Genomic DNA, 27,595 nt, shown 5'->3' with positions numbered 1-27,595 from the left:
GAAAAAAATTAATTTTTATCCGTTTCTGCCTCTTTGCGTACAAGTTTGATGCATAAATGTGACAGTTGTTAGTTACAAGTTCATTCAATCTTCAATATAATATAATAGTTGAACAATCTGAGATGGAAAGATAACATTCCCTCGATTAAACACAATTCATTTCCATTGTCAATTTTCCATGATTAAATTCTGGTTAGTTATTATTGGACTTTTCACTTATAAACAAGCATAATGAAGACTTTTGGTGTAATATTGTTGTCATGTTTTGCTCTAACTTTGCTAATTGATGTAAGTAACTGTAAACTTTTACATTTTAATTGTTTCCGCTTATTTATAATATATTGACAATTAGGTTACAAATGGCTCAAACAGTTTCACTATTGACTATGAAAATGACCGCTTTCTCATGGATGGCTTACCATTCCGTTATATCGGTGGAGAGATTCATTATTTTAGGGTTCCTCAAGAATACTGGTTTGATCGTTTATTCAAAATGAAATCAGCCGGTATAAATGTGCTACAAACGTAAGTAACAATTAACCATCTCAACTCCAAACAAGACTTCTAATGCTCCTAATAGGTATATTGAATGGTCTGGCCACGAACCAAGAGAAGGTGTTTACAAATTTGACGGTAATTACAATGTTACTCGATGGATTGAAGAAGCTCAAAAGGCTGGTCTTTACGTTCTTTTGCGTGTTGGACCTTACATTTGCTCTGAGCGAGACATGGTGAGTGCTTTGTGCTAAATAGCTTCTTTGTTTACTCGTTCAGTCCGTAACTTACGTATGTTAGTGTTTTATTCTGTCCTTTTTCTTTCGTGTTTAAAGTATGGACCTTAGTAACAACAGGTTGGCTTGAAGCCAGTAATAGACTGTAAACTGATTGTTTTTGCTCATTGAACAGGGAGGATTACCTTGGTGGCTAATGAAATATGATTTACAATTACGACGAAACAATGATATCTACATGAAATATGTGAAACAATGGTTTTCTGTGTTGTTACCCATGATTAAACCATATCTTTATCAAAATGGTGGACCCATTATTATGGTACAATTGGAGAATGAATACGGTTATTACAGTGCTTGTGATAACAGTTACATGTCAAGCTTACGAGACATTGTTCGTTCACATTTGGGGGACGAGATTATCTTGTATACAACAGATAATCCAGGTTTATTGGCTTGTGGACTGGTTGATGATGTTTTTGCTACAATTGATTTTGGAACCAACACTCAACCCGATGATCAATTCAAAACACTTCGGGCTCACAGAGCCTCTGGTCCATTGGTTAACTCAGAGTTTTGGATTGGGAATATCGATACCTGGGGAACTCAACACTTAACCAAACCTGTAGATGAAGTTACCAAATGGCTGGATGTTTTATTGTCTTATGATAAAAATATGTCTTTAAGCATGTAAGTTGCATTTACAAGCAAAATAATAGGTTGTAAAAAGACACAACTAACACAATTGACACAAATGGGCAGAAAAGGATAAAAATTGGTTTCTTTCCACTTATGAGATTTTCGCTTTTTAGAGACATGAAAACTGAGCCCAATCGTCCAATTTGTGATTTTCTATGATGAATATTTTTCGAGAAATTTTAGTTCGAAGTTGAAACTTTGACCGCCTTTTATGCAAGTTTGAAAGTGGATTTTTTCACGAAACTAATTTTACTCATGAAGCTTCCAATTTTCAATCAGAAAATGTCTTTGTTTTGAGAAATAAAACTTTCCGTTTCGTGTGAAACAGATAAGTTCGAGTTCCAGTTAAACCGATCGTTCTCTTCGACCGAAAGATTTAGAATGCTGAAACTTATTATTTGTCGATAAAAATTAATGGAACACATCATGGATCAAATAGTTTCTTCAAGTGCTCAACAGGTCTCTTGATTTTGGCCATTGGCCTTAAAACTTTGAACATCGATATTTGAAGAATGGGATCATCTAAAATCACCATTCTTTGACCAATCATTAAATTAACTAATGGCTATAAGATGATGTGGCTGAATACCTGAGAAAATCTTAGATAGTTTATTTAATCATGAATTAGATTCTATCACATAAGATTTGTGTTTAAATAATCATTCACCTTTATAAATCAAGAAACATAAGCAATACAAGTCTATAACTTTTTTTGTAGTATCTTGAATAGTTTAACATTTCAATTTATCATATCCCATAGTAAAATCTAATGATTGGTCAAAGAATGGTGATTTTAGATGATGCCATTCTTCAAATATCGATGTTCAAAGTTTTAAGGCCAATGGACAAAATCAAGAGACCTGTTGATAACTTGAAGAAACTATTTGATCCATGATGTGTTCCATTAATTTTTATCGACAAATAATAAGTTTCAGCATTCTAACTCTTTCGGTCGAAGAGAACGATCGGTTTAACTGGAACTCGAACTTATCTGTTTTACAGAAAATAAAAAGTTTTATTTTCCCAAACAAAGACATTTTCTGATTGACAATTGGAAGCAACATCAGTGAAATGAGTTGCATGAAAAAATCTGCTTCCATAACTGCACAAAAGGCGATCGAAGTTTAAACTTTGGCCGCGATTTGTGCAAAAACTGTTGATCAAAGAAATTTTTAAGTCGCACAAATGGACTCAGATCATAAGTATTTACAAATTAACATAGTCGGAAATTGAAAGAAATTAATTATTTAGTCTTACGGACCATTTGTGCACAAGCTTGATGCATAAATTTTACAATTGTATCAATTGTGTCTTTTTGCTGCATTAAAAACCAAAACATCACTCATTGCATTTCATTTATTGTTAACCAGGTACATGTTTCACGGAGGAACTTCATTTGGATTCGGAAGTGGTGCTAATAATGGAGGTTATCTACCAAGACCAACCACTTATGATGTCGATGCATTATTAGATGAAGCCGGTGATCCAACTGAGAAGTATCGAGCTGTTAAAAACGTCATTTCAAAGGTTCACTCTTCATTTTCTGACCCTTGCCATCAAATTTTAAGCTTTCATGCAAATCATCATTATTTTATTTCGTTTCAGTATGCACCTGTCTCTAAAGAGGACATTGAACCAAGCCCTAAACTGTCGATTGGACCGATCGATGCTAAACTGGAAATGGATTTCACTCAACTCTTTTCACAGCAATTTTGGAAGAAGGTTGACTCTGATTCCCCTCAACCATTTGAATACCTTGGATCTCGTAATGGACTGATCCTTTATTCAACTACAATTGACTTCAAGTCTACATCTCCTTCAATGTTAACCATTAATGCATTAAGAGATCGTGCTTATGTTTACATAGATAAAGTAAATTGATTTATCCATATTGTTTGAAAGCTTTGAGCCAAACTTTAATGACTACTAATCGTTTCAGGTATTTCAAGGAGTTGTAAGTCGCCAAGAAAAGAGTTTAACAATTCCAATCAGAGCTGAAAAAGGAAGTCGCTTGGATTTGATTGTTGAAAATCAGGGGAGAACTTACTTTGGAGATGAAATAAGTCAACACAAGGTAAAGAAATGGCTCAATTATATCAATTATAATCACTTATATTTTTATTAATGTTATTAAACAGGGAATCTTTGGAAGTGTTACACTTGGATCAAAAACATTAACCAAATGGTCTCATTACTTTATTGATGATTGGGAAGATTTTACATCTTTATTGCAATTTGATGCAAACGTGCCTAAACAACAAAGTGGACTAAATTCAAAGAATGCTTTGCATCCAGCAATTTTAAAAGCTGAATTTGTTGTACCATTTACAAAGACGTATGACACTTATTTCAATCCAACCAATTTATCCAAAGGCTTTGCATATCTTAATGGGAAATGTCTTGGAAGATATTGGCCAACAAATGGTCCTCAAATCACACTTTATACACCTGGAGTATGGTTAAAACCGAGTCCTCAAGTCAATCAGTTGATTTTGGTTGAACTAGAAGATCCACCGTGTTTAATCAACAACGGAACTTGTCAACTTACTTTTGATGATCATCCAACTCTGAACGGAGAGACTCCAGTAAACTGGTAAACAGATGCAATCAATAAACCATATTATTAAGTTTTAACACCATTCTTAAGTCACTTTGAATCTTATTGTAAAGAAATATTACATTTATGATTATTAGAAATATGGACATGAATTCAATATTTTGAATACTTATATTTAGATTGATATAATTTTTAAAAACTTCCGTTTACTTGAGAAGTATTTCTTTCAATAATGGAAATTGAATTGCGAGATTCATATGAATCCATTCTGAACAATCTCTTAAACCATTTCAGCCAAATCATTCCAACTCTTTTATTCCATAAGAATGCTATGAATAAAAGTAAACCTTGATTTGTGTTGATGAATACAAATAGATATTTAGCTAATTGATGAGGCAAAGATTTCGGTGGAGTGATAGGTATTAAAAGGACAGTTATCCAAGATATACTGAGAACTGTCGCGATTCGAGAAAATACAGTCAACTGAACGGGCATGGATCGTATTGATTTTCCAGTCCAAGTTGAGACTGCAAAACTTTCTTCCAAAGATTGTTTGATTTTGATGAAACTTGCTAGATAAAATATTGCATTTAGTAAGTTACTCAGCGAAACGGGAATGGCGAAATAAAACAAAACTCCAATTGAATTACGAATCCAACAAACACCTTGATAAGCACCGAAATGAGGAGCAAAATCATTTGATAAAAGCTCATTGACCAAAGCAGCGCCCATAATTATTAAGACCATCAGATGCGCCATAACAAATGAATAGAAACGGTTACTGAAGGGAGAGTTTTTAGGGTACTGCATTGATCCAAAGGATACAAATGTTCGAAATATGTGAAAGCCAATTATACTGGAAAAGAAATTGGTTAGTTAGTCGACACTCATTATTTACCAATTTAAATAAATAGATTCAAATGACGCGAATCTATTTTTTATTTTACTTACCTTGACCAAGAAAAGTTAAGCAATATAAAATAGTGAATTACAATTGCTGCCAACCAACAATCACTCCACTGTGAACCAGTCAAGAACAATAACTGAAGGATCAAAATGGTTAGCACCAAGTTAATCGTGTTGAACCCAGGTAGAGTTGATGCTATATCAGGAACCATTGTAAATGTAATCAAAATAAGAAGTAAAAATATGCTTGACACTACCAAACATAAGGCTACAATGGTGTTTTCTGTTTCACTGACAATACAGAAAAATGTCGCTTGTTCACATATTTTAACATTTGACTCTGCATCGATTTCAAATTTATTTGTTACTCCATATTGTGATCTTACTTCTCTGCCATCGGCAACAAACTCATACGATCCTGGAGGTAGTTTTATCTTTTCACAGAAAAATCCTGTAACCTTTTCACAGAGCATCGTAAATCTGACAACTTTCAACTTGTCATTATAAACCAAAATACTTCCAAGGTAAGTTCCTTTTTTATACCTTCGTCCATTTGCTTTATTTAGTAAAATATTTTGTCCAATCATTTCAAAGTCTAGATTCCAACTGATTAATCTTTTATCATGAGCACCATCACAAAACGATCTCACATAATGGTAAACAGAATAATCTACATGAAGAATTTGGTAAAAGGTGCTCTCTACCTTAAATACCACATGAGGGTAGGTCCATTTCTTTAATTTCATTGCGATTTCGTTATTCGTTGTTGGCATTCCAACATCTTCAGTAAGTTGAAACTCAAGTATGGCTTGATCGGTTCCATTTGCTGTCAAACTTTCAACCTCTATTCGGTCCTTGGGAATCTGGAGCTTCCTGGCAAAAGCATCTCCAAATTTTTGCCGAGTTTCTTTGCACAAGACTAACTTTCCTCTAAGAACATTAACAGTGACCCGAAAAGACCATTTCTCTGACTCCAAGTCAATGAATTCTTCATGAGCCATGAATCTAGTCAAGGCTTCCTGGACTGTACACATACGAACTGGAAGATCACCATAAGGAGATCGGCAATAAATCGGTCGACATTTTTCGTTAATTTTATCACGAACCTCATAATCACTGCACAGGTTTAAACTAAAATACCAAGTAACATCATGATGGCCCTGGAATCCAAAATTAGTTAATGTCACCGAACTTGGGATTGTCGTATTGAAATCTTCATCATCCAAAGAGGCCTTACAGATCGCAACTATTGTTGCTGTCATTAAAATAATTAATATGAATTGTTTGGAAGACATTTTAACACAATGTCAACAGTCGAACGCTCAATACCAATGTCAGTAACAAATTTTTTATTTATTATTTTGTTGCTAACAATTCCAATTCTCTCAACTGTTTCTACTTCTAGTTACGTGATTATTCAACTCGAAGCAATATTGAAGACTCAATCTGATCTCATCCATTAACCTTGAATTGAATTGAACGAGCAAACGCCAACGAGATTTGCGTTCTTTAGTTTTCTCTGTCTATTAAAGTCAATTATGGTAAGTAAATATTGTCTGAAAATTTAATCGTCTATCTTTTATCGATTAATGTTTAATTTCATTTAGCATACACTAAGCACTTATTTAACAGTTATTAGGTGATAAGAAGTGGTGCGATATAGCTGTGTATTAATAATAGATGCTACAGCGATCATGACTAATCGTAACTCCACACTGAGTACTATCAATTCAATCCACAAAAAAAGACTCAAATTGTTTATGAGAAAAGAATCAAAATCGATTGTAGTTGTTGTAAAAAGTTTCCCTAATAGACAATCAATAACAACATCCCGTCTTCAAGGGTTTCTTGTCACATATCCTTAAAACCGTATCCTAAAATTAAACTTTTGATTTCGGTAAAACTAGTAGTTCCACTATGTTTGATCAACAATTGAACTTGTCGAATTACTTTTGATGATCATTCGACTAAACCTATTTATGCCGGGAGAGACTCCGAAAATTGGTGAAGACAAACAATTAATCATATTATAAGTTTTAATGCCGTTCTAAGTCCCTTTGAGTTTTATTGTAAAGAAATATTACATTTACGATTATTTATACATATCATTGATTTATTTTTTTAAAAACTTCCGTTTACTTGAGAAGTATTTCTTTCAATTATAGAAATTGAATTAATAGATTTATGGGAATCCATTCTGAACAATTTTCTAACCCATTTCAGCCAAATCATTCCAACTCTTTTATTCCATAAGAATGCTATGAATAGTAGTAAACCTTGATTTGTGTTGATGAAGACAAATAGATATTTAGCTAGTTGGTGAGGCAAAGATTTCGGTGGAGTGATGGGTATTAAAAGGACAGTTATCCAAGATATGCTAAGAACTGTTGCGATTCGAGAAAACACAGTCAACTGAACGGGCATGGATCGTATTGATTTTCCAGTCCAAGTTGAGACTGCAAAACTTTCTTCCAAAGATTGTTTAATTTTGATGAAACTTGCTAGATAAAATATTGCATTTAGTAAATTACTCAGTGAAACGGGAATGGCGAAATAGAATAGAACTCCGATAGAATTACGAATCCAACAAACACCTTGATAAGCACCGAAGTGGGGAGCAAAGTCATTGGATAAAAGCTCGTTGACCAAAGCAGCGCCCATGATTATCAAGACCATTAGATGCGCCATAACAAATGAATAGAAACGGTTACTGAAGGGAGAGTTTTTAGGGTAATGCATTGATCCAAAGGATACAAATGTTCGGAATATGTGAAAGCCAATTATACTGGGAAAGAAATTAATTGATAATTAAGAGTCAGCTTTCATTGTCGCATCTCGTTTACTGTTTGACTTACCTTGACCAAGAAAAGTTAAGCAATATAAAATAGTGAATTACAATTGCTGCCAACCAACAATCACTCCACTGTGAACCAGTCAAGAACAATAACTGAAGGATCAAAATGGTTAGCACCAAGTTAATCGTGTTGAACCCAGGTAGAGTTGATGCTATATCAGGAACCATTGTAAATGTAATCAAAATAAGAAGTAAAAATATGCTTGACACTACCAAACATAAGGCTACAATGGTGTTTTCCGTTTCACTGACAATACAGAAAAATGTCGCTTGTTCACATATTTTAACATTTGACTCTGCATCGATTTCAAATTTATTTGTTACTCCATGTTGAGATCTTACTTCTCTGCCATCGGCAACAAACTCATACGATCCTGGAGGTAGTTTTATCTTTTCACAGAAAAACCCTGTAACCTTTTCACAGAGCATTGCAAACTTGGCGACTTTTAAGGCGTCATTATAAACCAAAATACTTCCAAGATAAGTTCCTTTTTTGTACCTTCGTCCATTTGCTTTATTTAGTAAAATATTTTGTCCAATCATTTCAAAGTCTAGATCCCAAATTATCAACCTTCTATCATGAGCACCATCACAAAATGAACTCACATAATGGGAAACAGAATGCTCTGCATTAAGAAGTTGGTAAGTGTTTCCTTCTATATACAAAAGCGCACCGAAGGAGGCATATTGCTTTAATGTCTTGGCGATATCATTATTGGTCATTGGCATTCCAATATCTTCGGTTAGTTGAACCTCAAGTATGCCTTGATTGGATCCGTTCGTTGTCAAACCTTCAACCTCTATTCGATCCTTGGGAATGTTGAGCCACTCAGCCAAACGATTTTCAAATTTTTTCCGAGTTTCTTTTCCTAGGATTAATTTTCCTTCGACAACATCAACAGTGATACGAATAGTCCATTTTTCTGCCTCCAAATCAATGAATTCTTCATGATCTATGAATCGATCCAAAGCTTCCTTGACGGAACATTTACGCACTGGAAGATCACCATAAGGAGATCGGCAATAGACACGTCGACATTTACAATTAACTTTATCATAAACTTCATATTCACTGCACTTCTTCAAGTTAAAATACCAAGTAACTTCATGATGACCCTGGAATCCGAAATTGGTTAAAGTTGCTGAACTTGGAATTGTATTGTTAAAATCGAATGAGGAATTACAGATTGCCGCGATTGTTGCTATTATTAAAATTATAAATTGTCTGGAAGACATTTTAACACAATGTCAACAGTCAAACGCTAAATATTGCTGTCAGTAACAATTTTTTTAATATTTTGTTACTAACTTAACAATTTGAAGCCAGTCGACTGACTAGTTAAGCGATTACTCAACTCGAGAAAATATTAAAGACTCAATCTGATCTGATCTAGAAACCTTGAATTGAAATCGAAGCAAATGCCAGCAAGATTTTAGTTTTCTCTGTCTACTAAAGTCAATTATGGTAAGTAAATATTGTCTAAAAATGTAACAATCTATTTTTTATCGATTAACATTCAACTTACACTTCATTTTCATATTAATATAGACTCGACAATTATACAACAATTATCAGTAGATAACAAGTGGTGTAATATAGCTTTGTATTAATAATAATAGTGCTAACAATATATAAAAGTAAATGATATCTAATGTGTTATATGACATAACTTGTATCAGGTTTGCGTCTTTCGTCTATCTGATTAACTTTTACTTTCGCGAAAAGGATTAACCTGTTTAGGATACTCATTACGATATTTAAATGAATTAAGTACTTGAAGCTTCACAAAACTCTGGCATTAGAATATTTAAATTTAATAGATTTTTATCGTTTTATAATAATATCAGAGTCACTTTTGTGCATCCAAAGAGATAAACTTTAATCTCACAATGTCTATTAATAGATGACTAGATCGTTCAAATTGTGACTCAATAATTGAATGGAATGCTTGTTTGAAAGGAAACAAGTGAAATGAAATTCAACTGTGATGGTTATTTCAGAACATCCCGTCTTTAATTCCTAATAGTATCAGAATGAAGAGAAAAATGATAAGATTTCTTGTCATATATCTCCAATCAGGTGAGATGGCGTATTTGACCAGAATCCGAGTTAAAAGATGAATCTCGTGAGAAATACAAACGTAAATGAATGATGTGACGATTACATTAAGTACAGGAAAACTGGGAATCAGAACAAGAACTCCATGTGTATCAGCTGCTAACCAAATGTGATATTGGCATATAAAAAGCTAAAATGAAAATTCAATAAAAATAAGTTAAAATCTATCATAAAGTGAATAATGGAGTAAAAGTAAACTTACTTCTAAAGATATTCGACCAAACCATGCGAAAAATATACTATAACGAGATCGAAGAAGTCCAGATATGTTTCGAAGACAAATGTAAGAAATGACTGGTATGAAAAATATGTAAGCGTGAATAACGTTGCAATCGTCTTTATTGTGACATAGAAAAGCGAAACTGGCATAACCCTTAAATGGAAAGAAAGAAACAAGAAATTAATACTTGAATGTAAGGTCATGAATTAAAAATACTCACAATTATACCGCATAGTGATGAAACAACTACCATTAAGCTGATTCTTCTAGAAAATAAATTGCTATGATTTTTATCATCGAGAATGTGAAAATGTTTAAGAAGATAATAGAAGTAACCAAAAACCATTCCAGCGGGAACACTCTGAAAAAAATAAACCAATGCAATTAGTTAACGGTTAAAATAAATTGACTGACAATGCTCAAGACAATTATCACATACATAGCGATCAAGCTTCCATCGAAATTCCCATTCTTTTATGGAGTCATCAGTGGTTACGAACAGAGCTTTCCATGGACGAGTAAGGAATATTTTCTCAAAGAACACTTCGGACATGTAAAGGACTGATATGACAATTAACAAAGCCACAAATTTAAGTATCAAGTATAGATGATGGATTGGATTGACTGGAAATAAAAGAGAAAAACAAAAAATTATAAAAGTTATTGATTGATTAATAGAGATAAAACCTGGGAATTTTGTTTACCTTCAGCAGAACTGCTAGTAACTTGCGGAAAGCTACTCATTGTTGCATAGATGGTTATAAACCAGAAAGTAATTAATGGCACAAAATAATAAAATTGATATGGCCTACTCATTACCAGGCACAGAAAAATAACTAGAATATTCAAACGAAATAAAACCTGAAAAGGAAAAAAATTTAAATGAATTAAATGTTCAGATGAATGATCTAAAGCTGTTTTACCTTCCAGACACGATGAAGACTAAAATCTCCAGTATGCCAGAAATAAGTAAAATGACCATAACCACTGAGAAACAAATATGCCGACACCATAACTCGAATAAGTAAGTATATTGGTACGATTTGACTGGCTCCGGTAATGTGATAAATTAAAATGATTAGCTGCATGTAACCTTTCCATTCATCAGTTTGATCTCGGTGAAGCACATGAGTGTATCTTGATTCTTCGGTGAAAAAAAGTCCAAGTGCAAAAACATAGGCAACGGGCAGGAAAAAAGAGGTATGTGTATAATACTTGTTTTCTTTCATAAAAAAATTGGTTCTATCACAGAGGAAGAAAAAGGCCATGAGGAGACCAAATTTGGCCAAAGAAGTGAGAAGTTCGTGATAAGATTTTTCAGAATCTTTGGTTCGAAAAGAAGAGGAAGAAGGCAAAGAAGAAAGATGCATTTGACTTTCTCTAATAGGAACATCGTTGTGACTGTCGTTACTTTGATTGTCAAACAATTCAATCTCTTCTTGATTGACCAATGGTTGCCAACGTCGGTGATTATGAGAGGTGAGAAATTGATGGAAAACTGAAGCCACCGCTAAAATTCCACACACAATTGTGAACGCAAAGGTTAATATTTGAATGTTAGTTATTGGCTCTGGGTCACTACAACATGTACCATCATTATGATTCATCTGATCGTTGCAGTACATATTTAACAAAATTTGGACAGCATAGTTGAGAGCTGTTTGTCCCATGTGAAGTCCATCCTTTTGATCATCACTGTAACCCTGGGAAACTAGACGAGAAGAACTCCAAATGTGGACTTTGGGTGAAGTTGCATATTTCAATACATTGATGGCTGCTTTATTATACAAATCAATTTGTTCATTGGAAATCATTGACCGACTTGGATCAAGTTTTTCAGGATTCACTGGATCTTGAAGGACCCATAAAATTTCACATCCCATACGGTCCATGTTAGGTAATAACCGGGTCAAATTGGTCTTATAATCTTCTAATGCTTTGAGACTAGCATTACTTGACTTTATGGTCCAAGTTCCACTTCCTGTGACAACAACTTGAGGTCTAGAGGAGATATCTGAGCTCAACCAATTTTGATAAGGAGTAAACATGGATTCATTTATAACAGGTCGCCATAAGAATTCCACTTTTAAGTTTAAATCTTTTTCTTCTACTTTCATATCGTGATGAACAACTGTATCAATGACAGGAGTCTCCAGATTTGCATTGATTAGATTGATGAAAGCAAAATATAGTTGTCTTATTCGGGAATCACCGATGAAAACGATGTAGTTTCTACCACCCCAATAGGCGATGTACCTAAGACATCTTCTACTGTCCCTGTAAAATTTAAGAAACAAATCATTAAATTTAAGTTCATCATCAACAGGAAATGTTGAACATTTACATTTTACTGTAAGTGTGAAGCATACATCCATAGGGTTGCCATTCTCTATAACCTTGAAACCGTCCATCACTAAGAAGCCATTTGCATGAATTTATGCCTTCAAAAAGTGTGAAAGAAAACAAGAGGAAATAGATTCAATATAATTATAGATTAATTTATCAGTTGGCAAATATTTCACTTACCATAACCAACGTGCAATACTGAGTGGTAAAGAATGAGTGAAAAAACCAAAATGGTGGCGATCTTTTTGGCATTGTGAGAATTAAAATGATGGACAATGTAGTCGGAAGAATTTCGTCCTGAATCCTCGTTCATTCCAACTATTATTGAGTCTTCAAATTGGATGTTAACTTTGGTTGTTGATCCGAACGATGGTGACTGTGGAAAGCGTTGATATTAAGTAATCTCATCCATTCAACTTTGAAATCGCTTATGGAACGCAGGGAGCTTGTTTAGATGATCGTCTTTGGCGCAATTGGCGATGGCTCCGTCAGTAAATTTGTAAGAATCGTTTCCAGGCTTGATTACTCATAAAACCTAGCTTTAGTTTGAGAATAAATATAAAGATTAAAACTAGTCAATCTTTTCATCTTATTGTGATTTTATAACAATGGTATGAGTAATTGGATTGAAACTAAGTGAATATGAAGATTTGTGTTGAGTAAAGAAACTGAAAATGTAGTTTAAGTACTCGAAGTAACCTAACAATTGAGAAGATGAAAAGGCAAATCAAAGACAACACAACAAGCAAATCTGTGCAAATTTTCCGACATCATTCAGGATGGTGTTGCCTCGGCAGCCAAGTAAACATTGATGAATTATGGGGAAATTGCACTTAAAATTACTAAATAGAGAATCGAATGATAGTCGATCGAAGGCGTCTTAGAACAGGCCATCGTGGTCATAAATTTAAGAAACACTAAATTCTAACTTGAATACAACAAAACTGATTGCTTGAAAGCATAATATGCAAAAAGATTAAACTTACATTGATTTGAATCATCCAAATATTGGTCTGATGATGAAACAAACAAACAATATCAAATCACGATTTTAATCAATGCACTTAGTTAACTAAATGTGCTAAGTTAACTCAAAATGATTGAAGTCTATTCATACCGTTAATTAGTATAAATAGCAGTCCGATTTTAACAGCTGTGTTGAGTTTTTTTAATTTCCAGTAGAAGGCGCAATGCAATTGTAGTCTAAAAAACAATTGGCCTTACGTTTGATGATCAAACTTTAGTGACATTTGCAATTGTTAATTATTTTACAATCATAAAGTGGCATAAAAATGTAATTCAAAGATAATTCCAAGATTAAGATGTATTTTTTGTGTGAAATCACGAGTAATTGAAATTTTAAATCATCAGGAAATCAGAGATGTTTAAGTAACTTTCAAGACTGTTTAGCAACAAGGGAAAATTTGATAAATTGTTAACAATTGAAGTTGGATCCAAGGTTTAGTTTCACAATGTAACTCAAGAAAAGGAATATGTTGTTACAATTTACAATAACAATTGGGTAAAAGAGGTTTCTCGAGAAGAAAAATGTTGTCAAGCAAAAATAAAATTAAAATCTTTGTTGAATGTTATTTTATTAAATGCTTTAGGAGATAGCGAAAATATTAGCCATATTTTCGCCGAAGTTAATTTCAATTCAAATCTTTCTGTCAGATATTTTTTCGGTGTCTAATCAAGATGAAATATTCAGATTTAATTGCTTCAATTAATCAAACTCAATGATTACGTGAGGTGTCAGCTCAACCAAAAGATGTCACTAGAGGAGAAAAAGAGCGGGTTCTCTCAAATAAGATAGATTTGATTGTTTCGCTTTTTAAAATTGAAATCAGGGAAAAATTAAACTATTCATGTTTAGACTAGACATGAATGTTCAAGATAGCTGTCTCGAGTTTCATATAATCTCATGTAGTTTATTATCTTTACTGATTATGTTGTAGATTGGTTGAGAAAATGTAAACTCTAAAGTCTGTGGTAAGCAATGGTCTTGCAATAATAATGTAAATTATCATAAATAAGAATCAATCTGGCTATTTTGATCATCTTTTTATTGGTTAGTACCCAGATTATTATTGGATTAGATTATCTTACGTATTTAAAATCTATCTTTGCACCCACCGTTAGGGCAGCAACAAGCTGACCCAACATAAAGAGAGGGTTTATAAATAACACTGTTTTATTTTGTAAGCAAGTCTCTTTCATTTGTTGCTATTTTTTAACACAGTGTTTATAGACCCTTCACCTTCATTTTCATCTCCATCTTCATCTTCATCATCTTATTATTTTAAACCTTAAAAATGGTTGATCTATCTGGTGGACCCGAAGGACCTATTGAACATCGCTTCAGCAATTGGATATTTGTTGGACCAGCAATAATCACCATAGCATTAGTGGGTAAGCTGTCATTTATTCAATGTTTTTTTCCCAATTCTTATCTCACCAACTGTCATTTGAAAACCATCTTTCCTCTCTGTTACCATATGATTGATTTGATGATATTTTTTAATATTTAGTATATTCTTTACATGAATTGAGATGATTTATTTTGAAATTATTCATATAACAGTCAGTTAGATTCAATAATACTCACATGAGCTTCTGTCTTTGCCCTGTTGGTTGTTTTAATGTAACATATTTATTTTCCGGTCTTTTCCCATTTGAGTTACACTGTGAATTTAAAATGTACAATGTAAAACCTTTTAGTTTAAATTCTTGTTTTTAAAATTTGTTCAACGTTCCATCATGTAGCAAAAATTGTGAATTAGTTTAGTTTACTCAACATGTAGCACACCATCTGATTTTACTAAATGTTTAATTGGTTACTCTTCTAGCTGCTTTTCAAAGCCCAACAACATCAGCTCTCATCATCATATTGAGTTTTTATCATTTATCCACGTAGACAATTATCATTTTCCGTTGCTTCTCATCTCCTCATTGGTTGATCTAGTTTCTTTTCTTTTTAATCACCATAGTCTTCAGTTCTCAATTAATCAAGTTACAACTCAGTCAAACCATTTTATAATCTATTTTAATTTTGTTAATTTTGTCAATTTTATCATTGTTTATCAAAAGTCTAACTCTAGTCTAACCTTTAAGAAATAAAGTTGCTCATAAATCTATAGTTGCCATGATTCCAATAGGGCTTTTATTAATCTTTCTTGTTCTCGGTTGTATCGGTATGTTTCTCTCGTTAATTATCCTCATTATTATCATTGAATCTTTTCAGATATTAATATTATCACTAATTTTGTTTTCTTTTCTATTTATATTTCAGGTTTCTTTGCCTACAAGTTGATACAATCTTTACAGGAAAAGGAGAAACGAAAGGAGGAAAAGAAAAAATTAAAGCAACAAAAGAAGGATCCAGCAGTGGCAGCTAAGAAGAAAAAGTGACCATGATACTGATAACGTTAATTTGAAAGTTAGGATAAGCATTTTCTTGACACTTCAAGTTCTTCCAAAATTTAATATTTCAAATACAAGTTATAGCTGATTTAGACGAATATATAAATATATTTAAAGAGAGGGTATATGGAAACAAAATCATGTGGCGAATGTGATATTTTAACAAGAATACGATAAAATTATTCAACTTCCAATCAACACCATTGATCAACAATTATCCAAGGAAAACCAAATGCTAATGAATTTGTTATGAATGGCGATATTGTTGATACTGAATACATTCCAGCCAAAAACGTTTATGGCCAATAAATTTTAATAATCACTTTTTAATTTCTAATTTTCCGTGATTACGTGAATATGTGCACTTAGAGTGAAGAACACATAATTTGATCAGTTGAATCGAGATAAAATACAAAAATGATTTATAAGTATTCGTCACCACATCATAATAGGAAACGGAAATTGATTTCATCTTAATATTCACCATGAAGTGCTGCAATCAGAAATAGCTTCAGCTAAACTGCTTTGATAGCGAGATTAAGGACTGAGGAAGATGCGGTTGTTCAATGATATTGAATTTCGAGCAAAGCTGCTCAAGTATCCGCTCACTGACTTTGTAGCTTAGCCGTTGAAACTTTTGACAAAAAAAGACATTGAAAAGCTAAACAAAATTAACTAATTAAAGTGCATGTTTAAGATTGCAGCCAATGAAGTTTAATCGAAACCAGATATTTTTAAGGTTTTGGAAAAACTTGTTATTCGCGGAACAACAACATACGAATGGAATAGCTAACGGATGTTTCATTATCGATCAATTGTGTTTGATTGCCATTGATTAGACTAGAACCTGTTAGAAAGAAAACTAAACAAAATTAACTGAGAGCAATGAATTCCATATCGAAATGAAGATCAAACTAAAACTTATTCATGGAATCAGAATCATCTTGAAATTCAAAACCTTTTATAACAAAATTTTATTTTGTTCAGTTTTATTTTGCATTTTTTTCATTATCTCTAAATATGCTCGAGATGGCGACTTCTGACAATTAACTTGAGTGTTGCCCTTTTTACGCTAACCACTACTGTATTATTGTAACTCCTTTTAAAGGGCCAGGAAAGAGTAAGTTAATTACTCAACAACTATAAGTTTTGAAAATCCATAATTAGTAGATGAAAAAAATCAGCTTATAAAGTGTTTAATATGCAATCATTTTATTAATTTTTTCAAGAAAATAGAAACACTTTTAAAGTTGAAAGTGATTGTTGTATTCATTCATCCCAGCTTTTTTCTCGGTTGATATACTTTTTCGTTTCAAAATTTTCAGTGATTTCAGAGTTACCTTTTTTCTCTGTTCTTGTCTTGGTCTCGGTGACTTTGATTTCCTCTTTTTCAGTGTGCTTGTGTGCAGCCTGGTGAAGCTCATGGTTTGTAAAAGCACTTAAATCATTTAATTTGCTTTCCAAAGAAGATTTAATAGTACGAAGATCAGACAGCAATGATTTTACTTCATTAATGGTAGGTAATGAGTAGATGTCAACTTCTGTCATATTTGATTTAGTGCTATTGAAAAGATCCGTAGAGTTGAGTTGATGATATTTAGCGTTTTGATAAATGGGTGAGTGTTGCATTGTATAGTTCAAAGTCATATTGTTGGAATAAATTGGATTGGAGATGTTTTCTAATTGCATGGATCTGTTGTAAACATCGTTGTTGTAAGAAGTTGCATTTTGTCCAAAATAGTCTGGAATCGAGTGGTTGAATCGGTGAGTCTCGTTTACGTTGTAATAGGATGGAGTTGAGTGATTAAATTGATGGGTCTCATTGAAGTTGTATGAGGCTGGAATTGAGTGATTGAAGTGATGAGTCTCGTTATAGTTGTAATAGGATGGTATTGAATGATTGTATCGGTGAGTTTCATTGAAGTTGAATGAGGCTGGAATTGAGTGATTGTATCGGTGAGTCTCGTTATAGTTGTAATAGGATGGAATCGAGTGGTTGAATCGATGGGTCTCGTTGAAGTTGTATGAGGCTGGAGTTGAGTGATTGTATCGGTGAGTCTCGTTATAGTTGTAATAGGATGGAATCGAGTGGTTGAATCGATGGGTCTCGTTGAAGTTGTATGAGGCTGGAGTTGAGTGATTGTATCGGTGAGTCTCGTTTACGTTGTAATAGGATGGAGTTGAGTGATTAAATTGATGAGTCTCATTGAAGTTGTATGAAGCTGTAGTTGTGGGATTGAATCGATGAGTTTCGTTGTGGTTAGCTGATGCTTCAGTTGTGGGACTGTGAGCCTCTTTATCGTCGTACGAGGCTGGAGATGAAGGTACATATGAGGCTGGAGTTGAGGGATCGTATGAAGCTGGAGTGGAGGGATCATATCGATGATCCTCTTTGATGCTATCTGATCCATCAGTTGTGGGACTGAACTGGTGAACGTCTTTATCGTCGTACGAGGCTGGAGTTGAGAGATCGTATGAGGCTGGAGATGAGGGGACGTATGAAGCTGGAGTCGAGGGATCATATCGATGATCCTCTTTGATGTTGTCTGAGGCTGGAGTTGTTTGATCGTATCGGTCATCCTCATTGTTGTTGTATAAGGTTGGAGTTGAATAATCGTATTGGTTAGACTTGACATCAATGTCATTACTATCGATTATTCGTTTTGGACTGGCATTAATAACAGTTGAGCAAAAAGCAACAATAACAAAGAGAGCAATGAATTTCATTTTGAAATGTTAATTAAACTTGAACTTATTCACGTTATTAACTTAATTAGAATTGATGTTTTTTCTTGGAATTGAAAGCCTTTTATATAAAAATTTTGTTTTTACAAGAATGGATTGATCTTCGATAAACTCTTCATCAATTGATTACATTATTTTTTCAGATCCGTTTCATATCAGTTTATTGTTAAAAAAATTATCATGCATTTCAATGCTGATATTCTGACAATTTATCTCTTCATTTGATAATCCTATAATAAATTTGAATGTCAATCTATTGTCCCCATAACAATGGATATCCGTTATTATATTTTTTCTCGTAACTTCATCCCTAAGAAGTGTGTTTTATTTGCTTATCTAATTGCTAGCTATCTAATTAAATAATCCGAACGATCCCAAAATAAATTTTGCAATTGTGAGTCAACAACAAATCTTCTTTTTAGATTTTTCGAGCTCGATCACAGGCTCAAGTTAATAGTTTGTAATAAAACTGAATTGCAATTCATTCCAGAAATAATTATGGAAGGTCAACGATTGATCAGAGGGATAATGTCCAAGCACAAGTAATTCGAGGAACCAGTTATTCAGATTGTGTTTTATGGCTCTATCTGTTCGCTATTTGATTACAGCAAAGATAGTTCTGTTCAATGTAAGTCATTTGAGGATTATCGTTAAAAACAAAATAATCATAAACAACGTCCGATTTCAATTTTGCCAAGTTGTTCAGGAGTTTATCAATTCAGTGAATCACCTGATTATTTATCTTCCTCTTCATCCTCCCTTTCTCAATCAAGTTAAGTCCTTTTTATAATCAGATGAATTTTTAGGAATATATTAAACCATTCTGTGTTGGTCAGATTTGGTATTAATAAAATTGGAGATGCTCGAAGTATTAGAGTTGCTTGAGAACGATTCATATAACCAGCTTTATCTTTAGAGAACGAATTCATTATTAAAGGTGTCTTATGAATTTTGCATTAATTTTTAATTCCGATTTGATATTTTCAAAATGAGAGGAGTAAATTGAATTATTTTTAATTTTTTTTATTGATTGTGATTTTACCTCTTTTCAGTATGAATGTAAGCATTTTGTGATATTGATGGGGAGTTTTTCATTCCATACAAATAAAATTGGTCATTTGTATGAAAGAAAAAGTAGGAAAAATAGGATTTTACATGAATTTACACAAATGGATTAAGAAATTAGTTAATGATAAACATGTAGCTTAAGCCTTGGCAGCAGCCTTTTTGTAGTCATCACCATATCCTCCTGATGAGTATGAGTCTGATCCATAGGAATCATCACCGTATCCAGATGAACCATAAGAGTCTGAACCGTAAGATGATGGAGCGTATGAGTCACCAGACCAGGCATCACCAGATGAGTATGAACCAGATGAGGAACCATATGAAGGTGCTGAGTATGATGGTTCATATGATTTAACTGGAACAGCAATGTATTTGTTGACAACAACTGGAACGTGTTTGGTGACAAGAACTGGTCGTGGCTTGGTGACTACGTATGGCTTTGGAACAGCGATGGTCTTGACTTCGACAACCTTTCGGGTAAGGTAGACTGGTTTGACGACTGGTCGTTCAATGATGACCTTCTTTACTTTTGGTGCATAAGAGTCACCTCCATAGGAATCACCAGCACCGTATGAAGCTCCTGCAGAGTAAGCATCACCTCCGTATGATGAACCGTATGAACCAGCTCCGTAGTTTGAGGCCAAAGCTTGACCAGCAAGAAGGGTGAAACAGATAACAATCTAATAATAATTTAAAAGAAAAGAAAAGAATATTATTTTTCTTATAAAATCAAAATGCACTTTAAATCCTTGTTTGATGAAACTCCATTTGTAATCACTTTCTTACCATTGAGTTCATGATGAGTTTTGTTGAATTAGTTTATTAAACTGAGTTTTGTTGAAAAACTAGAGATGTTTACACGATGAATGAAGATGATTTGACTGACGATTTTGAACATTCAATAAACGCTTTTATACCGTTTTTCATTTTGACTCTTCGATCTCTCTTCTGTTCAAAAGTTCCAGAATCAACTGCCCATTATGGGAGGATCAAAGTTTAACTATCAAAATGATCTTCCTCTTTAACTTTCACTTTATGGTCATGATTCAAATAAGATTGATAATTTATACAGATCAAGGTAAACAGTTCATCAGTTAAGTAAGAAACGGCAAAACATTAAAATTCAAGGTACAACTGGTAAAGTACATAACAAAACCAATTCTTAAATTCCGGTTCGATCAAGTGTTTGAATGGAATAAGTTTTCGGTTTGGAACTGGAACTGTAAGTAACCTGGAGGATATTCAGAGGTATCTATCTATTTTTTATCAGCTTATTACTCAGCTTTTAACCAATTTCTATCTACATGATAGTTTGACATGGAGCAAAGTTTTTAACTTGATTTCAAAGCAAATACAAACAATACTATCCTTTCTGTAAGGATGAAGTTCAAAAGAACGAATAGGGAAAATAGCTTAGCTCTGAATCTATACATGTACATCTACACATCTGCACACAATATATAAAGTCGAAACATGAAATTTTTGCGTGAAGATTGTGGCCAAACTAAAAGGATTCTAAAGAAAATCTTTACATAGCCTGAAAGCCATGATTGAACTTCATCCACGAAAAATAGTCAGAGCTTTTTTGGAATTGAGGTTACTTAGAAATTATCGTCCAAACAGACTGGAGGAAAAAATGCAGAATCCGTATATCTCACTATTGACTCAGGGGGAAAAACTTTTTGGTTATTCAGGTTGATGGTTTATTGTTGCATTAGAAGGATAAGTAAATCAGTTTTATACCTGCACAGCCAACAAAGGTTCAAATCTCAACACAGATTTTTTTAATTTTTCTCATTGGCAATAGTTTTTCATCAATAATTTGAGTCAACAATTTTAAATTCGGATTGGATTGTAATCAGTGAAAGAAATTTACGATCAGTCATGATCGGGGCTCAGCTTGTTTTTTAATCAAAATTTTCTAATGTATTTTGATGCGCTGATTCCATAAATCATTTTCATCGATCAGAATCATAATTTCTGAGACATCGACAGTAATAATTAGGATATTGAAGAAACGATAGAGTAAGGTTCACCAACCTCAAATAAAAGTCAACATATGCAATTTTAAAGTGTTCAGTATGCAAATATTATATTTTATTTATTTTTTCAAAAAATAGAACCATTAAACATGAAAGTGATTGTATTATATACTCAACCAAGCTAAACATCGTTGAATTCGTAGAACGTTGCATTGCGTTCAAATTAGTCTTGTGAGTCTGAAGTTGAGTGATTGTATCGTTGAGTCTCGTTGTAGTCGTAATAGGATGGAGTTGAATCAGTGGATCTTCGAGTCTCGTTGTAGTCGTAATAAGATGGGGTTGAATCAGTGGATCTTCGAGTCTCGTTGTAGTCGTAATAAGATGAAGTTGAATCAGTGGATCTTCGAGTCTCGTTGTAGTCGTAATAGGATGGGGTTGGATCAGTGGATCTTCGAGTCTGGTTGTAGTCGTAATAGGATGGGGTTGAATCAGTGGATCTTCGAGCCTCGTTGTAGTCGTAATAGGATGGAGTTGAATCAGTGGATCTTCGAGCCTCGTTGTAGTCGTAATAGGATGGGGTTGAATCAGTGGATCTTCGAGCCTCGTTGTAGTCGTAATAGGATGGGGTTGAATCAGTGGATCTTCGAGTCTCGTTGTAGTCGTAATAGGATGGGGTTGAATCAGTGGATCTTCGAGCCTCGTTGTAGTCGTAATAGGATGGAGTTGAATCAGTGGATCTTCGAGCCTCGTTGTAGTCGTAATAGGATGGGGTTGAATCAGTGGATCTTCGAGCCTCGTTGTAGTCGTAATAGGATGGGGTTGAATCAGTGGATCTTCGAGTCTCGTTGTAGTCGTAATAGGATGGAGTTGAATCAGTGGATCTTCGAGCCTCGTTGTAGTCGTAATAGGATGGAGTTGAATCAGTGGATCTTCGAGCCTCGTTGTAGTCGTAATAGGATGGGGTTGAATCAGTGGATCTTCGAGTCTCGTTGTAGTCGTAATAGGATGGGGTTGAATCAGTGGATCTTCGAGTCTCGTTGTAGTCGTAATAGGATGGGGTTGAATCAGTGGATCTTCGAGTCTCGTTGTAGTCGTAATAGGATGGGGTTGAATCAGTGGATCTTCGAGTCTCGTTGTAGTCGTAATAGGATGGGGTTGAATCGGTGGATCTTCGAGTCTCGTAGTCGTAATAGGATGAAGTTGAATCAGTGGATCTTCGAGTCTCGTTGTAGTCGTAATAGGATGGGGTTGAATCAGTGGATCTTCGAGTCTCGTTGTAGTCGTAATAGGATGGGGTTGAATCAGTGGGATTGAATTTGTGATCATCGCTATTGCCTGAGACTGAAGTCCAGCCAATGGCTTTTCGATACTCGTTGTTGCTGTTCGAGGCTGAAGATGTGGTAGAATATGAGGCTGATGTTGAACTGTCTAATCGTTGTCCCTTGTTGATGTTGTCTGATGCTGTGGTTGTGGGAGTATATCGGACATCCTCATTTTTGTATGAGGCTGAAGTTGAGAGATCATATTGGTTAGACTCTGCGTCAACAACTATGCTTGCAGTATGGAATGATCGTTTTGGACTGGCATTAATAACAGTTGAGCAAAAAGCAACAGTAACAAAGAGAGCAATGAATTTCATTTTGAAATGTTAATCAAACTTGAACTTATTTCAATTAACTTGAATTAGAACTGATGTTTTTTTCTTGGAATTGAAAGCTTTTTATATTGAAAATTTTGTTTTTACAAGAATGGATTGATCTTCGATAAACTCTTCGTCAATTGATTACATTATTTTTTCAGATCCGTTTCATACCAGTTTATTGTTAAGGAATTATCATAAATTTCTGTTGATATTCTGACAATTTATCTCTTCATTTGATAATTTAATACTAAATACCCTGTAATAAAACGTCAATCTATTATCAAATCCTTGTTTTATTTTCTCGTCACTTCATCCCTACGAAGTGTGTTTCATTTGCTTATCTAATTATCAATTACCGTAGTCGCGCATACAATAGCACTGGCTTCAAAATGAATCATCCATTTGCTTATCTAATTACTATCTAACTAATCAAATAATACGAACAATCCCACAATAGAAATGAAAGATTCGATTATTGCTATTGAATTGATAAAAAATGAATAAATTAAAGATAAATTTTATAACTGTGAGTCAACAGCAAATCTTGGTTATAAACACGCCTTTAGATCTATCGAGCTCGGTCACAGGTTCAAGTTGATTGTTTGTAATAAACCTGAATTGCAATTCATTCCAGAAATAATTAAGGAAGTCAACCATTGATCAGAGGGTGATGTCCAAGCACAAGTAATTCGAGGAACCGTTATTCAGTATGTGTTTTATATCTGTTCGCTAACGTTATTTGATTACAGCAAAGATAGTTCTGTTCAATGTAAGTCATTTGAGGATTATCGTGAAAAACAAAATGTTCATAAACAACGTCCGATTTAAATTTTGCCAAGTTGTTCAGGAGTTTATCAATTCAGTGAATCACCTGATTATTTATCTTCCTCTTCATCCTCCCTTTGTCGATTATGAACTATATAAATATTATATTATAAATTTTGTTCCTATTTTTGCGTGAATTTCTAATTCCGATTTGGATATTTTCAAAATGAGAGGAGTAAATTGAATTATTTTCAATTTTTTTATTGATTGTGATTTTGGCTCTTTTCAGTATGAATGTAAGCATTTTGTGATGTTGATGGGGAGTTTTTCATTTCATGCAAATAAAATTGGTCATTCGTATGAAAGAAAAAGTAGGAAAAATAGGATTTTACATGAATTTACACAAATGGATTGAGAAATTAGTTAATGATAAACATGTAGCTTAAGCCTTGGCAGCAGCCTTTTTGTAGTCATCACCATATCCTCCTGATGAGTATGAGTCTGATCCATAGGAATCATCACCGTATCCAGATGAACCATAAGAGTCTGAACCGTAAGATGATGGAGCGTATGAGTCACCAGACCAGGCATCACCAGATGAGTATGAACCAGATGAGGAACCGTATGAAGGAACTGAGTATGGAACAGCAATGTATTTGTTGACAACAACTGGAACGTGTTTAGTGACAAGAACTGGTCGTGGCTTGGTGACAACGTATGGCTTTGGAACAGCAACGGTATGGACGTCGACAACCTTTCGGTTAAGGTAAACTTGTTTGACGACTGGTCGCTCAATGATGATCTTCTTTACTTTTGGTGCATAAGAGTCACCTCCATAGGAATCACCAGCACTGTATGAAGCTCCTGCAGAGTAAGCATCACCTCCGTATGATGAACCGTATGAACCAGCTCCGTAGTTTGAGGCCAAAGCTTGACCAGCAAGAAGGGTGAAACAGATAACAATCTAATAATAATTTAAAAGAAAAGAAAAGAAAATTATTTTTCTTATAAAATCAAAATTCACTTTAAATCCTTGTTTGATGAAAGTCCATTTGTAATCACTTTCTTACCATTGAGTTCATGATGAGTTTTGTTGAGTTAGTTTATTAAACTGAGTTGTGTTGAAAAACTAGAGATGTTTACTTGTTGAATGAAGATGATTTGATTGACGATTTTGAACATTCAAGAAACGCTTTTATATCGTTTTTCATTCCGATTTTTTTATCTCTCTTCTGTTCAAAAGTTCGAAAATGAACTGGCGATTATGGGAGGATCAAAGTTTAACTATCAAAATGATCTTTCACTTTATGGTCATGATTCAAATAAGATTGATAATTTATACTGTTCAAGGTAAACAGTCCAGCAGTTAAGTATGAAACGGCAAAACATTGAAATTCAAGGTATGAGTGTTAAAGTTTATAACAAATCAATTAATTCAATTCCGGTTTGATCAAGTTTTTTAAATTTTCATATTCATCACCATAAATTGAATTCAATAAGTTTTTGGTCTAGAGCTTGGAGCTCTAAGTAGCTGGAGCTATCCTCTTTAAAAGAAACAACATTTGAATAAGTTTGACGGAGGTCGATTTTGATAAGACATACCCTTTAAACTGCTGTTGGTCTGTTGTAAGAACATAAAATCATAGAATAAAATAAATATGAAAGTTTCTCTAATAAACAGTTTTCAAAGTTGTTTTTGCACAAAGCACATTTTTGTATGAAACTAATTTAGTTTTTGATAGTCAATCAGAAAATGCCTTTACTTTGATGCATAAAACTTTCCGTTTTCTGTAAAATAGATAAGTTCGACTTCCAGTTAAAACGGGTCATTTTCTGTTACCTCTAAACTGGTTGGTCGCTAATTCTTGTGGTCATTCTCATGGGCCATTTTTCATGGACGAACAATAAGTTTCAGACCGCTAACTCTTAAGGTGACAGAAAATGGTCGTTTTAACTGGTAGTCGAACTTATCTCTTTTACAGAAAAAGTTTTATGCATCAAAGTAGAGGCATTTTATGATTGACCATCAAAAGATACATCAGTGAAATGAGTTTCATGAAAAAATCTTCCGTAACTGCACAAAAGGCGATCAAAGTTTAAACTTTGACTTCGATTTTTGCGAAAACTGTTGATCAAAGAAATTTTTAAATCATACAGATTGACTCAGATTCTGGGTCTCTACAAAGCTACATAGTCTAAAGTTGAAAGAAATGAATTATTTCGTCTTACTGCTCATTTGTGTACAAGTTTGATGCATTTTGACAATTGTATCAATTTTGAATAAATGTCACTATTGTGTTAATTGTGTCTTTTTGCTGCATTAAAAACCAAAACATTAACTAATAATGGAGGTTATCTACCAAGACCAACCACTTATGATGTCGATGCATTATTAGATGAAGCCGCTGATCCAACTGACAAATATCGAGCTGTTAATTCTTCATTTCTGACCCTTACCATCAGTTTAAGTTTCCATGCAAATCATCATTATCTTATTTTGTTTCAGTATGCACCCGTCTCTAAAGAGGACATTGAACCAAGTCCTAAACTTTCGATTGGACCGATCGATGCTGAACTGGAAATGGATTTCACTCAACTCTTTTCACAACAATTTTGGAAGAAGGTTGACTCTGATTCGCCTCAACCATTTGAATACCTTGGATCTCGTAATGGACTGATCCTTTATTCAACTACAATTGACTTCAAGTCTACATCTCCTTCAATGTTAACCATTAATGCATTAAGAGATCGCGCTTATGTTTACATAGATAAAGTAGATTGAATAATCCATTTTGTTTGACAACTACGAGCCAACATTTTAATGACTGACTTCTCGTTTCAGGTATTTCAAGGAGTTGTAAGTCGCCAAGAAAAGAGTTTAACAATTACAATCAGAGCTGAAAAAGGAAGTCTCTTGAATTTGATTGTTGAAAATCAGGGCAGAATTTATTTTGGAGATGAAATAAGTCAACACAATGTAAAGAAATGGCTCAATGTATATCAATTATAATCACTGATATTTTTATTAATGTTATTAAACAGGGAATCTTTGGAAGTGTTACACTTGGATCAAAAACATTAACCAAATGGTCTCATTACTTTATTGATGATTGGGAAGATTTTACATCTTTATTGAAATTTGATGCAAACGTGCCTAAACAACACAGTGGACTAAATTCAAAGAATGCTTTGCATCCAGCAATTTTAAAAGCTGAATTTGTTGTACCATTTACAAAGACGTATGACACTTATTTCAATCCAACCAATTTATCCAAAGGCTTTGCATATCTTAATGGGAAATGTCTTGGAAGATATTGGCCAACAAATGGTCCTCAAATCACACTTTATACACCAGGAGTATGGTTAAAACCGAGTCCTCAAGTCAATCAGTTGATTTTGGTTGAACTAGAAGATCCACCGTGTTTAATCAACAACGGAACTTGTCAACTTACTTTTGATGATCATCCAACTCTGAACGGAGAGACTCCAGTAAACTGGTGAACAGATGCAACCAATAAACCATGTTATTAAGTTTTAA

General features: G+C 33.8%; 7 protein-coding genes across 9 annotated transcripts; 2 read left to right on the top strand and 5 right to left on the bottom strand.

Annotated features, from left to right (window-relative positions):
- Nucleotides 1-205: 205 nt before the first annotated feature.
- Nucleotides 206-27,595, top strand: LOC107364855 (beta-galactosidase-1-like protein). 2 transcript variants are annotated; one of them, XM_089268875.1, is made up of 8 exons: nt 206-288; nt 353-525; nt 581-731; nt 907-1,421; nt 2,801-2,957; nt 26,564-26,830; nt 26,900-27,034; nt 27,100-27,595. In XM_089268875.1, exons 1-8 carry the CDS (start codon nt 232-234, stop codon nt 27,556-27,558), a joined length of 1,914 nt encoding a protein of 637 aa, XP_089125001.1. In that variant the 5' UTR covers nt 206-231; the 3' UTR covers nt 27,559-27,595. The 2 variants fall into 2 exon arrangements, with proteins under 2 accessions (XP_089125001.1, XP_015787780.2); XM_015932294.3 differs by lacking the exons at nt 26,564-26,830; nt 26,900-27,034; nt 27,100-27,595 and adding exons at nt 3,036-3,302; nt 3,370-3,504; nt 3,569-4,064.
- LOC112539153 (uncharacterized) lies at nt 3,678-6,297 on the bottom strand. The gene is made up of 2 exons (XM_025161419.2): nt 4,939-6,297; nt 3,678-4,843 (listed from the first exon to the last, which is right to left on the bottom strand). The coding sequence occupies exons 1-2, from the start codon at nt 6,186-6,188 to the stop codon at nt 4,180-4,182; spliced, it is 1,914 nt and encodes a 637-aa protein (XP_025017187.2). The 5' UTR covers nt 6,189-6,297; the 3' UTR covers nt 3,678-4,179.
- LOC149093610 (uncharacterized) lies at nt 6,943-9,539 on the bottom strand. Its single transcript, XM_089268876.1, has 2 exons — nt 7,749-9,539; nt 6,943-7,678 (listed from the first exon to the last, which is right to left on the bottom strand). Exons 1-2 carry the CDS (start codon nt 8,981-8,983, stop codon nt 7,015-7,017), a joined length of 1,899 nt encoding a protein of 632 aa, XP_089125002.1. The 5' UTR covers nt 8,984-9,539; the 3' UTR covers nt 6,943-7,014.
- On the bottom strand, nt 9,540-13,524 carry LOC107364854 (N-acetylneuraminate (7)9-O-acetyltransferase). Of its 2 annotated transcripts, none has more exons than XM_015932292.3 (9): nt 13,419-13,524; nt 12,613-12,971; nt 12,431-12,527; nt 11,010-12,363; nt 10,791-10,947; nt 10,526-10,710; nt 10,307-10,447; nt 10,069-10,239; nt 9,540-9,996 (listed from the first exon to the last, which is right to left on the bottom strand). In XM_015932292.3, exons 2-9 carry the CDS (start codon nt 12,743-12,745, stop codon nt 9,745-9,747), a joined length of 2,490 nt encoding a protein of 829 aa, XP_015787778.2. In that variant the 5' UTR covers nt 12,746-12,971; nt 13,419-13,524; the 3' UTR covers nt 9,540-9,744. The 2 variants fall into 2 exon arrangements, with proteins under 2 accessions (XP_015787778.2, XP_089125000.1); XM_089268874.1 differs by having other exon boundaries at nt 12,613-12,967.
- On the top strand, nt 14,650-16,185 carry LOC107364860 (uncharacterized). The gene is made up of 2 exons (XM_089268877.1): nt 14,650-14,844; nt 15,725-16,185. Exons 1-2 carry the CDS (start codon nt 14,748-14,750, stop codon nt 15,841-15,843), a joined length of 216 nt encoding a protein of 71 aa, XP_089125003.1. The 5' UTR covers nt 14,650-14,747; the 3' UTR covers nt 15,844-16,185.
- Nucleotides 19,608-20,510, bottom strand: LOC149093609 (uncharacterized). Its single transcript, XM_015932298.3, has 2 exons — nt 20,455-20,510; nt 19,608-20,348 (listed from the first exon to the last, which is right to left on the bottom strand). Exons 1-2 carry the CDS (start codon nt 20,464-20,466, stop codon nt 19,806-19,808), a joined length of 555 nt encoding a protein of 184 aa, XP_015787784.1. The 5' UTR covers nt 20,467-20,510; the 3' UTR covers nt 19,608-19,805.
- Nucleotides 24,303-25,214, bottom strand: LOC107364858 (uncharacterized). Its single transcript, XM_015932299.2, has 2 exons — nt 25,128-25,214; nt 24,303-25,021 (listed from the first exon to the last, which is right to left on the bottom strand). Exons 1-2 carry the CDS (start codon nt 25,137-25,139, stop codon nt 24,500-24,502), a joined length of 534 nt encoding a protein of 177 aa, XP_015787785.2. The 5' UTR covers nt 25,140-25,214; the 3' UTR covers nt 24,303-24,499.

Source organism: Tetranychus urticae, chromosome 3 (genome assembly GCF_039701765.1).
Source record: "Tetranychus urticae isolate SD_2017Ah chromosome 3, NJAU_TeUrti_SD_1.0, whole genome shotgun sequence".
NCBI classification, from domain to species: Eukaryota; Metazoa; Arthropoda; class Arachnida; order Trombidiformes; family Tetranychidae; genus Tetranychus; species Tetranychus urticae.
The sequence above is the reverse complement of the archived record's forward strand: the minus strand, read 5'-3'. Positions and strand labels throughout refer to the sequence as shown.